At 47.0% G+C, this 14349-nt stretch overlaps 1 protein-coding gene across 1 annotated transcript in view; it reads right to left on the reverse strand.

The window, feature by feature from the left end:
• LOC136448660 (deleted in malignant brain tumors 1 protein-like) overlaps positions 1-14349 on the reverse strand; it is a 73982-nt gene that overhangs the window by 41359 nt on the left and 18274 nt on the right. The window contains exons 2-15 of the mRNA XM_066448300.1: positions 13151-13329; positions 12555-12708; positions 11840-11925; positions 10183-10356; positions 8703-8862; positions 7352-7460; positions 6909-7008; positions 4804-5215; positions 4209-4387; positions 3476-3635; positions 2121-2302; positions 1224-1365; positions 661-857; positions 201-245 (exon numbers count right to left, since the gene is read on the reverse strand). Of these exons, the coding sequence (XP_066304397.1) occupies positions 201-245; positions 661-857; positions 1224-1365; positions 2121-2302; positions 3476-3635; positions 4209-4387; positions 4804-5215; positions 6909-7008; positions 7352-7460; positions 8703-8862; positions 10183-10356; positions 11840-11925; positions 12555-12652 (2044 nt within the window). The 5' untranslated portion in view covers positions 12653-12708; positions 13151-13329. The remainder of the gene's footprint in view (positions 1-200; positions 246-660; positions 858-1223; positions 1366-2120; positions 2303-3475; positions 3636-4208; positions 4388-4803; positions 5216-6908; positions 7009-7351; positions 7461-8702; positions 8863-10182; positions 10357-11839; positions 11926-12554; positions 12709-13150; positions 13330-14349) is intronic.

Here is a 14349-nt window from a genome sequence, read left to right on the forward strand (position 1 = left end):
CTTTATCGAAAGACGATAAAGACAAAAGACGATTCATTTATGCCATATGCCCAACTCTACTAGACAGCTAGAGTGACACTATTCCTGTATCTAGCCATGTGACTTGCCACTGCTACCTTATCATACTCAGATATCTATAACACAAATAGAACATCAATTGAGTAGAATATTGATTTATTAAAAACAACATCATGAAGTACCTCTAGGACGTTTCCGTTTCCGACCAGATGACCTCCGACCCTCTCCTATGGTTTAAAAAGTCAACTGGTGTGAGCTCGGGCCTGCCTAGTCCTCCACCCACCTCCAAAATACACACTTTGGGCCACACAAACTTCGGTGTACGGATGACATCCACGCACGGCATTAGGATCGTTTTTTGAAGGGCAAAATATGATCGCTAAATTTGACAGTTCTGCGACAAATATGTCGCTAGAAATCAAGATCTAGAGGACGTTGTGAGCCAAACTTACTAGCATGGGTGGGCCTTCATACAACCATCGGAAAATGCGAGAATGTGTACACGTGTCAAAAAGAGGGTTAAAATATTAGGAAAAACGCCCCAGTGTTCAGATTTTCGAGCTCAAATTTGAAATCGTCAGAGGATGTCATCCATGGAACCAAGATAGCGCGGCCACACCTGCTCGTAGAAGCGCCCCCTACCTGTCCTCTGTGGCGTTGCGGGCCGCACGTTGCACCTGACACCGGCGTCCTCCATGTGCGAACAGTCGTGCACGGTCCAGTTCGACCGCGGGCAATCGGACAGGAACTTCTCGTTGCCCTGGCAACGCACCTCGTCCATGAGAATCGGACCGTCCCCTCTGCCGAACGCTCCTTTGCCGATTGCTTCCGACGCTCCCCTGTACAGGGAAACATGGCATTCAAACTTTAATGGTTTTTTTGTTTAGACGTCCCCTGAAACTTGATCTCGATGAATCTTACATCAGATGTACGCCTGGCTGCTATCCCCATCAGCCAGCGTTAAGTGACGGTGATGGTTCCAAGGTTGACCAGATGTGGCAAATCAAACTTGTGAGGCCTTACCAGATAAGTTATATTTTAGAGTTTCTCGTTTAGATGAACTCTAAAAGTAGCCTAGTATTTGAAATGGACAATCAAACATTCTGTACCTTCTGGCTTACATGAAATGCTCCAAGCAGCCTCAGACAGTTTCAAGCTTAGTACGTCACAACACCCCAGCCAATGGTATTCTATAGTTTACTCACGTGATTCCTAGCTGCGCGCAGACGACTTTTGCGTCCGCCTCGTCCCATCGGTCGTCGCAGACGGTCCCCCACTGCCCGTCATACAGAACCTCCACCCGGCCCTCGCTCTCACTGTCCCCGCCCACCAGCCGCACCTGGTACTCTGGAACGTCAAACAGGTGGCTCTGTGGTCAGAGGTGTTGACTTAGAATCTAAAGGTTCTGGGTTCGAAGCCCTAGCAGGCCCCATTGTGCCCTTGCGAAAGGGGCTTGTGAGGCACATTTCCTCACTCGACCTGGGTGAAACTGAGAACATAGCTTCAGTTGGGGATGTGTTCTCGGCTAGAACGTAACCCTGGGGGTCTCGGGTTTGAAGAGAGCCACACTTTGAGCACCAACCACACTTATATGAGTATGTGTCCATCTCGACGTGAATGGATCAAATCTTACAGTCCTGTCCTGCGCAGCTTGTACTTACTGTGTGGTACTGTATTTCTACATCGAATAACATGACAAGATGGGAGATGAAGACGTTCCAAATTAAAAATTCTCTTTCGATAAAACCTATGGTCGTTCCTACCAACGTTACTGATCAGGAACTTCAACAATAAGCCAGTTCACAGTTCCAAGCGTTCATGTGCAGTCTTAAACTTTGACATTAAGACACAATACACATGCGCACTTTGAACTGTGAACTTGCTTATACAACCAGGCAAGGATGACTGACCTAGATGTCTCGTCACCATTTAATTTTGGAGTAATTACAGGCCCAAATATAATACAGTATATGTTCTCACATTTGACATGTAGCAGGGCACTGTCTCTTTTTGTGACAACGTGAATAATTCCCTGTCGGTGGCACGTATTGCGTTCCGTGTCAACGTTCCTTAATCGAGGATTTGAGGCAAGGGTGACTGACCTTGCTGTACTGAGCACGTGACTCCGGCGTCCTCGGAGTGGTCGCAGTTGTTCTCGCCCCAACCGTTGCTGTTGCAGCTCGCTATGGTCGGCTCGTTCCCAAGGCAGATGACGTCATCCAGAAGAATGTTCCCCGTTCCCCTGCCGAAGCGAGCTCGTGACCAGGCTTTCGCGGTTCCGCCACTAGATGACAAAATTTCACATGAAAAAGACTGATTTTTATTGTAAGAACTAGAACTGAAAGCCAACATTTGCTTGCAAGCGGACAATACCCCCATCTTTGCTGAAGTGTTGTCCAGGGACCACAATACTAGTATCTACCTGCAGTGCCCCCTAGCTGAGAAGGTAGTACTGCAGTCTGTTTGGGAGGGTGCCGAACACATTCAGATAAAACTAGAAAGGCCGTCATTTGCCCCTGAGCAAATACAGCATGTTTAGCCATACTCCTCCCCATGCAAGAAGTGGGTTGTTCCAAAATAACCCCTGGGCAAATCGAAATATTAACTGCATGTAGGAAGGCAACATTTGCGAGAGCATCATACTTTGCCAATCTCCCTCCCGATGCATAAATTGACTGTTCCAAAATCACCCGTGCAAAACAATTCTCTCTACAAGTTCTGCGAGACACCAAGAGCTTCTTACTGCTCGCGTGTTTACCCGCAACATGACCTCAGGTAACCTGAAAAGAACACATGTTCTTTGGCCAGCAGCAAATGGAACGCCCGGAACCTTAGATAGAACATGGATTCTAAGATAGAACATGGAACGGGGACAGCACTTTTGACCCGTTTTTGGTCCAAAAGTACCCAAAACGAAACATTTTGAAGTGATGTACACCAGAAATGTGATTGTAGTCTTGTAGGGACATGTTCAAGGCACCCTTGTAGCGAATTTCAGGTCATTTGCTTGTAATACCAGGGCACAGGAGCCAAAAATATAGAAACTGCCTAAAAATGCCCCAAAAAACCTCCATAAAAATGATTTTAAGGCCTGTTTCAAAGCAATTTTAAAATCACCTGAGGGTATTTGCCTTCTTTACCTCCTTGCCAAATTTCAGGTCGGTTGATTAACAAATGGCGGAGTTGAATCGATTTGAAGATTTGGCAGAAGAAGGAGAAGAAGAAGAACATGCACAAAAACAATATGTTGAGCCATACTAGGTATGGCTAAACATAAAAAGTGGGTCTTTGGACAACCAATAAATAGTCCCGTTCATTAATTTCTTTGTTTCATTGTCTGTTATCTAGCTATTCATATATTTCATCGAAATAGCATCCTGTCATTCTTTAGAAGTAACATGATACGGTCATTTTATGACACTCCATGACAACTCCAAAAACACAGCCCGGTACTCACACAAAGCCAAGTTCCCTGCAGACGACCTGTGCGTCCCTGTCGTCCCAGTTGTCGTCGCATATCGTCCCCCACTCCCCGCCGTGGTAGACTTCCACTCGGCCCTCCGACTCCGCGCTCCCGCCCACCAGCCGGACAGTCACCGGGGCTGGCGCCTCCTCGGCTACGGCGAAAAAAAAGAAGAAAAAACGTTTGAATCTAAAACTAGAAAGGCAACATTTGCGAGCAAATTCAGTATGTTTCGTCTATACTCCTCCCCATGCAAAACATGGACTGTCCCAACATAACACCTGGGCAAATTGAAACATAAAGAAAATGCCTCTGCCCAAAAGGCAAAAAAGGAGAAAGACAAAACTTTTAAAAAAATGATAGTGTGCTTATATTTTTATGTGGAGTAGATTAAAATAAAATGCCATGGATAGAAATGGATTTGTAATAAGACAAAACCTAAAAGAACATGCTATGGATATTTATTGCTAGTCTTTTTCCGAATTCATCGGCAGTTAACTCTAAATGTCTAATTGAAGTGAGCAAATAACGCTAACAGAAATCTAACAGAATAAAGTTTCTCTGATTTTTTCTCCCGCTTAGGCGTCTTTAATAATACTAGATGTATGTGCGCGTCACAGCATTGAGAAAGGTTATTATCCCAAATGTGACTGGATCACAGTTGCATTGCTAAGAATGAATGGCTGTCTTGAACACTTCTAAAATACCAAACAGATCAAAGCCTCACTTTCTTGGACCCCGCACGTCACGCCTGCGTCCTCTGTGTGACGACAGTCCATTCGGTCCACTGCAGCTCGCCCGCAATCCGCTAGGTTCGCTTCCGTACCTTCGCAAGTCACTTCGTCCATGAGAATGGGGTCGGAGCCCTCGCCGAAGTGCGCCCGTGCCCAGGCTCTGACGTCACCACTTTGGAGACAATATATAGATATCAAAATGGATATATGCATACAATATGTGTATTCCAACACACATGGCAACCCACCCCCTAAACACACAGAATAAAACACTTGTTCATTGTGAGTGAATACCGATACTCATCCATCATTGTGTAACCGAGACGGGGGTGTTACAAACTTCCAATTACCTCTAACCTACTTACTTTACCTACTTTGGTCGAGCTCCCGCTCGAACCAGACTTGAAAGCTTAACCTAACCCAGTAGACTAATGTCACGTCATCTTAAGAGATGATACTTTCGAAGCAGTGAATCAGTCATCTTAGAGAAGGCTGTAGAGTCAGACAAATACTCCGTCAGTCTACATTCCTTTCGGCATTTTATGAAGAACGTCTAAACCATTATCAAGGTGTGTGAACAATATTTACCTGAAGCCGAGCTGCCTGCAGACGACCTGGGCGTCCCTCTCGTCCCACGAGTCGTCGCAGACGGTCCCCCAGCGGCCGTCCAGGAACACCTCCACCCGTCCCTCCCTGCTGTTCGTCCCCCCCACCAGGCGAATGGTCGGGACCGGCAGGAGTTCCTCCGACTCTTGAGTCTCTGCGGAAGTGACGTCATGCTCGTTTTCTCCGGATTCCGGGCTAGAGATTTCTCCGGACTCGGCCTCCGGAATCTCCCCGGAGCCCGTCTCGGAAGTCTCTCCGGTTTCGGTACTAGAGGCACCTCCGGACTCAGATCCGGATGTGACTCCGGACTCACCACCGGAAGTGACTCCGGATTCTGATCCGGAGGTTCCTCCGGGCTCCGTGACGGAGGTTCTCCCAGTCTCAATGCTAGTGTCTGGCGGGGGGAGGAAAGAGGAGGGGGTGCACGGTTAGGAAGCAACAGACAGTGACCCACAGTGCTCAGCGCAAGCTGTGTTATGGGAGTAACAGCCCAGCGACCACATGCAGTACGTGTTTACTCTCTACCACAACACATTGTGTGACGCCATACCGTCATTAGAGTTTAACCTTTGACAAAAAAATGTAGCCTTGCTGACATTCTACCAACTCTTTGGCCTTTCTCAGGGGGACTGACTCAGGCGCATAACGCGCATTGGTCAAAGGTGACTGGAAGTCTGTACACCCCCCCCCCCCCCAGCCAGGGGCCGTCCACCATGGCTGACGTCATGACCGAATATGGGAGCTCCAAACTTCCAGTCACCTTTGACCTACTACTGGTGTCACGTGTCCAAAAGGTCACGTTATCAGATCTGGCGGGTCAGCCATCCTAACGAAGGCCGGAGAGTCAGCGGAAACGTTGGCGAGTGCTACATTCTTTGTGTCAATTATACAGTCTTAATTGTTACCCTGTCCTCTACCAACACAGACAGACAGGCTTTCGTGCGAGCAAAGGGTGTATCACGGGGTATCCCTCTTCACCGCAGCCAAATCCCGAATCCCCCAAACCCAGCAATACCAGTCACCAGTACCCATAAAACCAACAGTACCGATTAAGGAAAGAAATGTCAGTGTATGTCACACCTTATTTCGGAATCACCGATATACCAAATCAAAACTCAAATCATGGAAATAAAACGCCTGCTTCACCAGAAACCAAGGAAAGGGAACCGGGAGAGGGGGGGGGGGGAATCAGGAATTTGAATCCGAGTACATATGTAACTCTACTCACTGTCTGTTCTAGTAACGTCCTACGAAATAGGCAGCGTCAATGCAACTATATTTGCCTGCTATTGCTTGAGAGAAGTAGCACAGCATTAATCTAGATTGTGACACATAGGGAATAGATATAAAGCGGTTTGCCGATCCGTATAACATGTCTACGGGAAAGTTTCAGAGCTCTCGCATACAGTGGCAAATACTGTATCGACCTAGCCTGAATTCAATCAAACCTCCTGTGACTGCTCGCCGCCCTGTAACCGCCTCGGGGAGGGGACAGACATCCCCGGACAGCTGGAGTTTGTGTTATACAGACTAAGTATCGACCGAGGCCTTGGCGATCTCAAGTAGACTTCTACTTTTTTGCGGCGGTGGAGTAGGATTCAACAAGTAGCATCAGACAGAATGAACATTATGTGACACACAAAACTGCGTGAAGCCAGCGATACTACACACTAAACACCCTGTCTCTACAAGTAGCAGCAAACCACACAGCACGAAAAGGGCAGTCAGAGGGAGCGTGCTACAATGTGTGTGGTACTATATACTACAACGTTTAGCCTGGATACCATCCTGACGTTTGGTACAATAGCACCGGTTATGCTTGGGTCACATTTCCAATCCGGGGCCCGGCCGGGCAGTCTTTGGGAACGAAAAGTATGATTTGAAAGACAAACAAAAACACAAAACGTGCCAAAAATTATCTAACAGCATAGCTTGTGCATATATATTGATATGCACTTTATCTTTTTGTTTACGAAAATAGCCCGGCCGGGCCCCGGTCGGGAAATGTGACCCTAGCATAAAGGAAGACGGTAACCAGGCTAGCCCCCTCCCCCCATGTCTCCACGGTAACATGACGTCATCCATACCTGTGCTCTCTGTGACCGCGATTCCCGGTGGAGTCTGGGACCGGCAGACGACCCCCGCCGCTTCCGCCTCCACACAGTCGTGGCGACCCCAGCCGTTGTGCTGAAGGAGAAATCACAAACAAGGCAATCAGAGTTAGAAGACTTCACTATCTTTTGCAGAACATTTAGAAACCGCACCGGTACAACTGGCAGGACATATATCAACTGCAGTGCGGAAATACACGCACACAGACACACACACACAAAGAAACACACATACACACACACACACTCACACACGCACACACAAGAAGTGATTGAAGGCCCCAACATTTTTGCAATAGATACTTCTTTTCTGGCATGCAGGACCTTCCAGATGATAAATTATTATCAGCAGCTGAACCAAGACATATACACTATCAAAATGATAAATCCAACATGCAGCACTCGATTGTTCCACCCACCTTGCAGTCCCTGAGTGAGACTTCCGTCCCGGTACACAGCATGTCATCCAGGACGATCTTCCCGTTGCTCTGCCCGAATCGACCTCGTGTCGTTGCCTCCACGGCTCCACTAAAAGGGCAGAAAGGACATTTTTCACACGAATATTCTATCAAGGCCCGCCCTTGGTAATGAACCCGTGACCAGAAGTTGCCCCATTGGCATTGAACGTTTGTGCCGCGTGTGAAATAAAGAAACATCCCACAAGATCCCTTTAGACTTATTTGACACCCTCAATGGAGCTCATCCCATAGTGCTCAGTAGGGGTGGGTACCGGTACAAACAATTCAGGTCCGGTCCAGGTCCAGGTCCAGAGGGTCAGGTCCAGGTCCGGACCTGTACCTGTACCTGATTATAGTAGTGTCGCAGTACATCATATTTTGGAGAGCGAGACACACAGAAAAGTCTCCAAACGTCATGTCTGGAACGATATAATTTCTTAGGTTTGCACTTTGTCTCAAAATTATAATTATACTCTCCTTGCCGTCTGTTTACTAATCCTTTAAGTGTTTCTAGGTATGATTCACAGCTAACGTCTTCGAAAACGAAGTTAAATCTGCTGTTTTGTTTTTTCTTAGACCAGTTATGTGGCCGCCTGCTACTATGAATTTTCTAATCGGTCCATAGGCCGGTCCACTGATTTTTTACGGACCGGTTTTTTTGGACCGGTCCATTAAGAAATACCGGTTTTGTACCGGTACACGGTACCGGTACCCACCCCTAGTGCTCAGCAAACTCGACTTCTCTGCAGACGACATTGGCAGCTCCTTCAGTGACATAATAGTCACTGAAGGAGCCCCCACTTTTTGAGAACAGTCCCTGATTGCCCTTTATACTCAGCAAACTCATACTCTGCAGACGACATTGACGTCTCCGATATCCCATAATACTCGCTCAAGAAACCCCAGTTCCTTGCAGACGACATTGCAGTCCCTGACATCCCATAATACTCACTCAGGAAACCCCAGTTCCTTGCAGACGACATTGCAGTCCCTAACATCCCATAATACTCACTCAGGAACCACCAGTTCCCTGCAGACGACATTGCAGTCCCTAACATCCCATAATACTCACTCAGGAAACCCCAGTTCCCTGCAGACGACATTGCAGTCCCTGACATCCCATAATGCTCGCTCAAGAAACCCCAGTTCCCTGCAGACGACATCAAAGTTCCTAACATCCCATAATACTAACCCAGGAAACCCCAGTTCCCTGCAGACGACATTACAGTTCTTAACATCCCATAATACTTACTCTGGAAACCCCAGTTCCCTGCAGACGACACTACAGTCCCTGACATCCCATAATACTCACTCAGGAAACCCCAGTTCCCTGCAGACGACGTTTGCGTCCTTGATGTCCCACAGGTCGTCGCAGACCGCCCCCCATTCGCCGTCATGGAAGACCTCCACGCGACCCTCGTAGACATTGTCCCCGTCGATCAGCCGGATGTCGTAGCCTGTGTCCTGGTTATCTGCGGAGGACGTAAATATTAATCTCCAAGCATATCTACACGGTGCAACGAAAAACGTATATGCTAGCCAGATAAGCTCCAGTCAGCCAGAGAAGCTCCAGTCTACGGTGCGGACTGGAGTTTATCTGGCTGACTGAAGCTTATCTGGCTAGTATATACGATTTTCGGTGCACCGTGTAGATCTGCTTGGAGATTACGTAAATATCGCATGAGACGTAATAATTACGGTACGCCACAGGTGATCTTCAATGATACCTGTAGTTAGAAAATCTAGTAGCAACAGTAGCACTCTTTCGTTATGTTGCATCATAGAATGTACTTCATTCGTCTATAATCCATACCATCTATTCAAGCATTACAACAGGACATTTCGTCCGTAGTGGTATACTATACAAGGCGGAAAGAATGGTGCCTTGTGTGTTTTGTAGGTCTCACTGTTCACTCTAGAAGACGGGAGTCTTTCAATGTACTGAACTCTTTACAAGATCTATATTCTTACTAATACCGCGTGATCTAATTTTACATCAGTGTCAATGAGTCCAAACAAAACATCCGGAAAGAACGCCCATCGAATAAACCCAGGTCTAACTTTACCTGTAAGTTACCAGAAACCGTTCTTTTAATAGACTCCAACAGACCACAAGAAAGCCAACAAGAATATGGCAAGAAAAAACAACCAAAACATGATAAGAAAAAAAGAAGATATTGCCATACCGCTGCCGATTGGTAGGTCGGAGTGTAAGAGTTACGGGATTAGGAAATCACAACGGTAACAAGCGAGAAAGAACCTTTCATGGAACCATCACCTTGGCTTTAAACTGATAGGCGAATGGCAAGGGTGGTTAGCTAGTCAGTTAGGAACCAGAGAGAAATGCACACCGTCAGAAGATAGGCAATGGATCTCCTAGCAATATGCAGTCTACCACCCAAGGGAGTGTGATGGTATTTAGCTTGTATCCACCAAGGACATCATAATGTCTATGGATCTGCTCACTACCCAAAAGCCAATTCCTCGAGGGCACAGCCACCATTGCCGCATCTATTGACACAAGAACCAAAGAGAACCATATCCGTTCCCAGCAACCAGAGTAAAGAACATTATGTAGAAGATTCCGCATGCAATGCTGGAACAAAGCCTTAGAGCAGATAATATCTCGCGAGACTTTGTAGGAGATCTCGCGAGAACCGTAAGTATCGTAAGATCTCGCGAGATCATAGCATCTTGCTGGGAAAATTCTAAATGTGCACTTATTGATGAAGGTCATTTACTAGACGGCACCGTCTGGGTAAGATAAGCGAAAGGAGCCGAAAGATATGTACTTGCGACGACCACATCGTTCCCATAGATCAGGACGCCGGCGAGCCCCTGCCAGTTCACGACAGAGGAGCTCGCGGGGGGCTGAGGGTTCCAGTTGCCGTACATGGTGGCGGGGGCGATGGGTCGGACCCAGCGCAGCCCTGAGGCAGGGTTCGCCGCTATCCACGGGGGCATGGCTGAAAGGAAGGCGACAGGAGCAACTATACAGTGTTTGCTATTAGAAAACCGAAGGAGTTTCTTACATTCTACACATACAGAATAAAGTACTTGAGCCAGTGTGTAATACTAGTAGTATGCAGAATAGGAGTGGGACATGGGGAAACCGTTCAAATCCACCATTGGTGAGGAAAAGGGATGACGGGGGTCCGGGGTGGGGGTGTTAGAGGGTCGGCAACCAAAGCGGGATGGTGGGGTGTAAGGGGGTAGAGGGGCGGTAGAAGTGAGATCCCGTCTTTCGCCAAGCCAACGCAAGGTGGTCCGATAAGTCAGCGGTAACTGGAAACCGTAGCAGGATGGTTGATTGGGTACATAACAGGGCAACGGGAGTACAGAAGGTTCAGCCATCAGGGCAACCAGCTGGACAACGGCATAAGAGGATACAAAACCCATCGCGCTGTAAGACAACCGGCAACGTGGGGAGGGGGGTCTGCTTGAGGAGGGGAGTAGAGGTAACGTACGAATCTCCAAGCAGATGCAGCGGTCGCGTGGTTATTTTGTTGGTACACGCTTTTTCGTGGTTTGTCTCTTCTAAGAAATGATCCAGGGAGAGCACGGAAATAATTCGTATGAAGACCACGGCGACTGGTTTGCATGATTGGGACGAGAACGTATTCCTTTCGGGCTAAAAAATGCACCGTTTATTTTCCTTAACGACCCACCTTGGCCCTCCCCTATGACTTTACTATGGAGGCGAAGGAGAAGAATTGAAGAGAGCGTGTACCAACAAAATAACCCCGACCGCTTCGTTTGCCTGCAGATTAAAAGTGCATGGTATTTGGGAAAAGTGACCAGGGAGAATCGCCAGAAAACCTAAACACCTTGCTTTGAATGGTCAGCGGACTCAGCACTGAGAGGAGGAATAGAATGTGGTTATTGGAAAGTCTACTCTCCAAGCAGATGTACGATGGAGAGATCGTTACCTTCTTCTGACTTTCCCCGCTTTCTGACGATGATGGACACCTGTCAGAGAGTCGGGTAAGTCAGAAGAAGACGTAGAGATCATCCAATCGGCCTCCTGCGTTGAGAGTAAAAGAACCGGCCCCACCACTGTCAACCAGCTGCACGGAATGAGCGAATGGTAGAAGAAAACATATACAGACTACTCGTGCAAGACTAATGCAACGGTGCATCTAGAATATGACCGGCATAACGCTCTCAAAACTAGCACTGAATACTAAAAATCACTAACTAATTCCCAATTTTACACCAACCATAATCCACTTGAGCTTTTACACAGCGAAATTACATATTTTCTAATGTCCCAAAGCGGTAGAAATCAGTGCTATCGGAGGTTTTCAAAATCTTATCAAAATACGTATAATTTTCAACAGCACTGCAAGCCTCTACAATGCCATACAGTCCTTGCTGTCGGCTCTTACTGTGATGAATATAGTTTGATGTAAGCGAGGTATTTGGCATCACAGGCTGAAGGTTCCCTACCTTTAGTACATGTGCAGTAGCCCCACTGGACTCGCCCGTCCGATTTACGGTAGAAGCACCAGGGCAGAATGTCCTTATCGGGATTTCTGTGAAAACAAGATTCGTTTGGCGATTATCCCATTGTATTGGTGAAAGGGTGAGACAAATACGACACTAGCTTTCTAAGTATGACGAAGGCAAATATTTCAGTGGGAGACCATAATGGCTGGAGAGTAAACATTGTGGTCTTGAGGGTCGAGTTTTCAGACCTTAGGCCCAAACAGAAATCGTCACGATTCTGCCCCTAAAAACCTGCTTCAAGATTGCTCCATGATTGAAAACTTCCGCGCAGTTATTTCTAGTTGCAGTTTAGAAAATGATAAGCAGGGGGCGCTTTAACAGCGTTCTAGTATACAACGCTGGCTGCGATATTTTGAAGCAATTTGTTTTTCCTCGCTCTTCAATCACATCTTCCTTCAGTCTTAAATTCTGTGACTAACTTCAAAGTTTCTAGCAAACAATGCATCAAAGAAAGTACAACCAATGTCATATTGCTCTTTCTGATACTTAGATTACAAGAACATTCTGTATTCTAGTGTACAATAGTACATTTACCTTATGGCCTACCAAAATATCTAGGTGCACCGGTGCACCCACAGCCAAAGAGTCACAGGTCCAATTTTGGGTGCACATGCACCCAGTAATTTGAGCCCTATTGAATTCAATATGAACCCACCTGCAGAAATTGTGGTCCCCGAGCCCAGCCTCATCCGGGAACTTCCCCGTGCTGACGAGACTGTGCCAGCTGAGGCACTCTCCGCCAATCGTCGTCATGTTCTCGTTCCCAACGTAAAACCCGTTCTCGTTCAAGTCGCACTCCTGACCGTCACCTAGTTGATTCAGAAACCAATCATCAATCTATTAGTCAATAGATGAATAAATCAGTTTGATGATATAGATTGATGATACCAAGAAGGTAGATTGGAACTTTTTTCATGCCAAGGCATTATACCATTAAGTCTACTCTGTAAGCAGAGCTTTCGGCCGAGGGCCTAGGGGGCTAGGTTTGGTCGCGATTTTTAACGTCTCCCTTCTGTTACATTAAAAATCTCTTCTAGCCCCCTCGACCGTAACCTCTACTTGGAGGATAATTAAAGTCATTCCCTTGCACTGCCAGTGTGACTAAATTTTTAACAATACATAATAAGAAACAATAGTCTCAATTTCATAATACGCACAAGAGCGATAAGTCATTATTGCTTTACTTAGTATCTAAAATGGCGGATTATATTGTGCCCATGATCCCTTGCGCATGATCACGTGACTACCCACCATCCTTTGTGGCGCAGATGACGCCCGCAGCCTCGTTCTCGCGGCAGTTGTGGTCCCCCCAGCCGCTATGGCGGCAGTCGGACAGCGAGCCCTCGTCTCCCGAGCACGCGACGTCGTCAAGCAAGAACTTCAGCCCGCCCGACCCGAACGCAGACCGGTTCGTGGCCTTTAGAGACCCCCTGTGATCAGAAATGTACACTAGCATGAAATTTCATCGGTGTGAGTCGCTGACATAATACATATATACACATTGTAGCTAAAACTGTAGCGACGTCGTCAAGCAAGAACTTCAGCCCGCCCGACCCGAACGCAGACCGGTTCGTGGCTTTTAGAGACCCCCTGTGAACAGAAATGTACACTAGCATGAGATTTCATCGGTGTGAGAGTAGCTGACATAATACATATACACATTAAAAATAGTTACTCAAGTAACTGGATAAAATTTTGAAACAGTCAGACGTTAAGGCAGTCGGACAGCGTCGTCATGCTCTCGTTCCCAACGTTAAACCCGTTCTACGTCTGACCCGTTCTATATGTGCAGTACTTGCACATGGGCAAGCATGTTTAGGGAAAGAAAGTGACTCTACCACAGTCAGTTCTTTAATAGTAGCGCCGATCACAGAACACGGAACACTCTATTCACACGAGACTCTCTCACTAACCTCTAAACGAGATACTACAATCAAACATGTCAAATGTATTTTCCCCAATCCGTCATTATTCCACAGGGAGACGATCTAGATAAGCTTAAGCTCGCAACAAAAACTCCTGCCCGTCCCCTTGAACCCCTGCCCTCTCCCCAAAACACGTGGCACCGCAGAGACAGGCGACGCCCAGGGGCAACACTGGCACGTTTTGTTGGCTCACGCGGAATGTCGTACGCTTGTGATAGATACTGATATGATTATCCTTAGGACAGATCGCATCGTTCTTTGATAGTGCACTATGCTTTTCTCACACATTTTTCTGAGATGTTATGTGTATATGTATATGACTGTGCTCGCGTGTGTGTGTGTGTGTGTGTGTGTGTGCACGTGTGAGTGTGCGTAGGGAGGCTTTCTGAATTTAGCGTATTACGTAGCCGGCCCTCCGAATTTAGCGTAGAGCGTGTGTGTGTGTGTGGTTGAGTTTGTGTGTGTGTATATATAACGTTATGTGTATGTTTGTATGCTATCAATTTCAACTGCCTAATCGGCCCC

This window comes from Branchiostoma lanceolatum, chromosome 14 (genome assembly GCF_035083965.1).
Source record: "Branchiostoma lanceolatum isolate klBraLanc5 chromosome 14, klBraLanc5.hap2, whole genome shotgun sequence".
Taxonomy (NCBI): domain Eukaryota; kingdom Metazoa; phylum Chordata; class Leptocardii; order Amphioxiformes; family Branchiostomatidae; genus Branchiostoma; species Branchiostoma lanceolatum.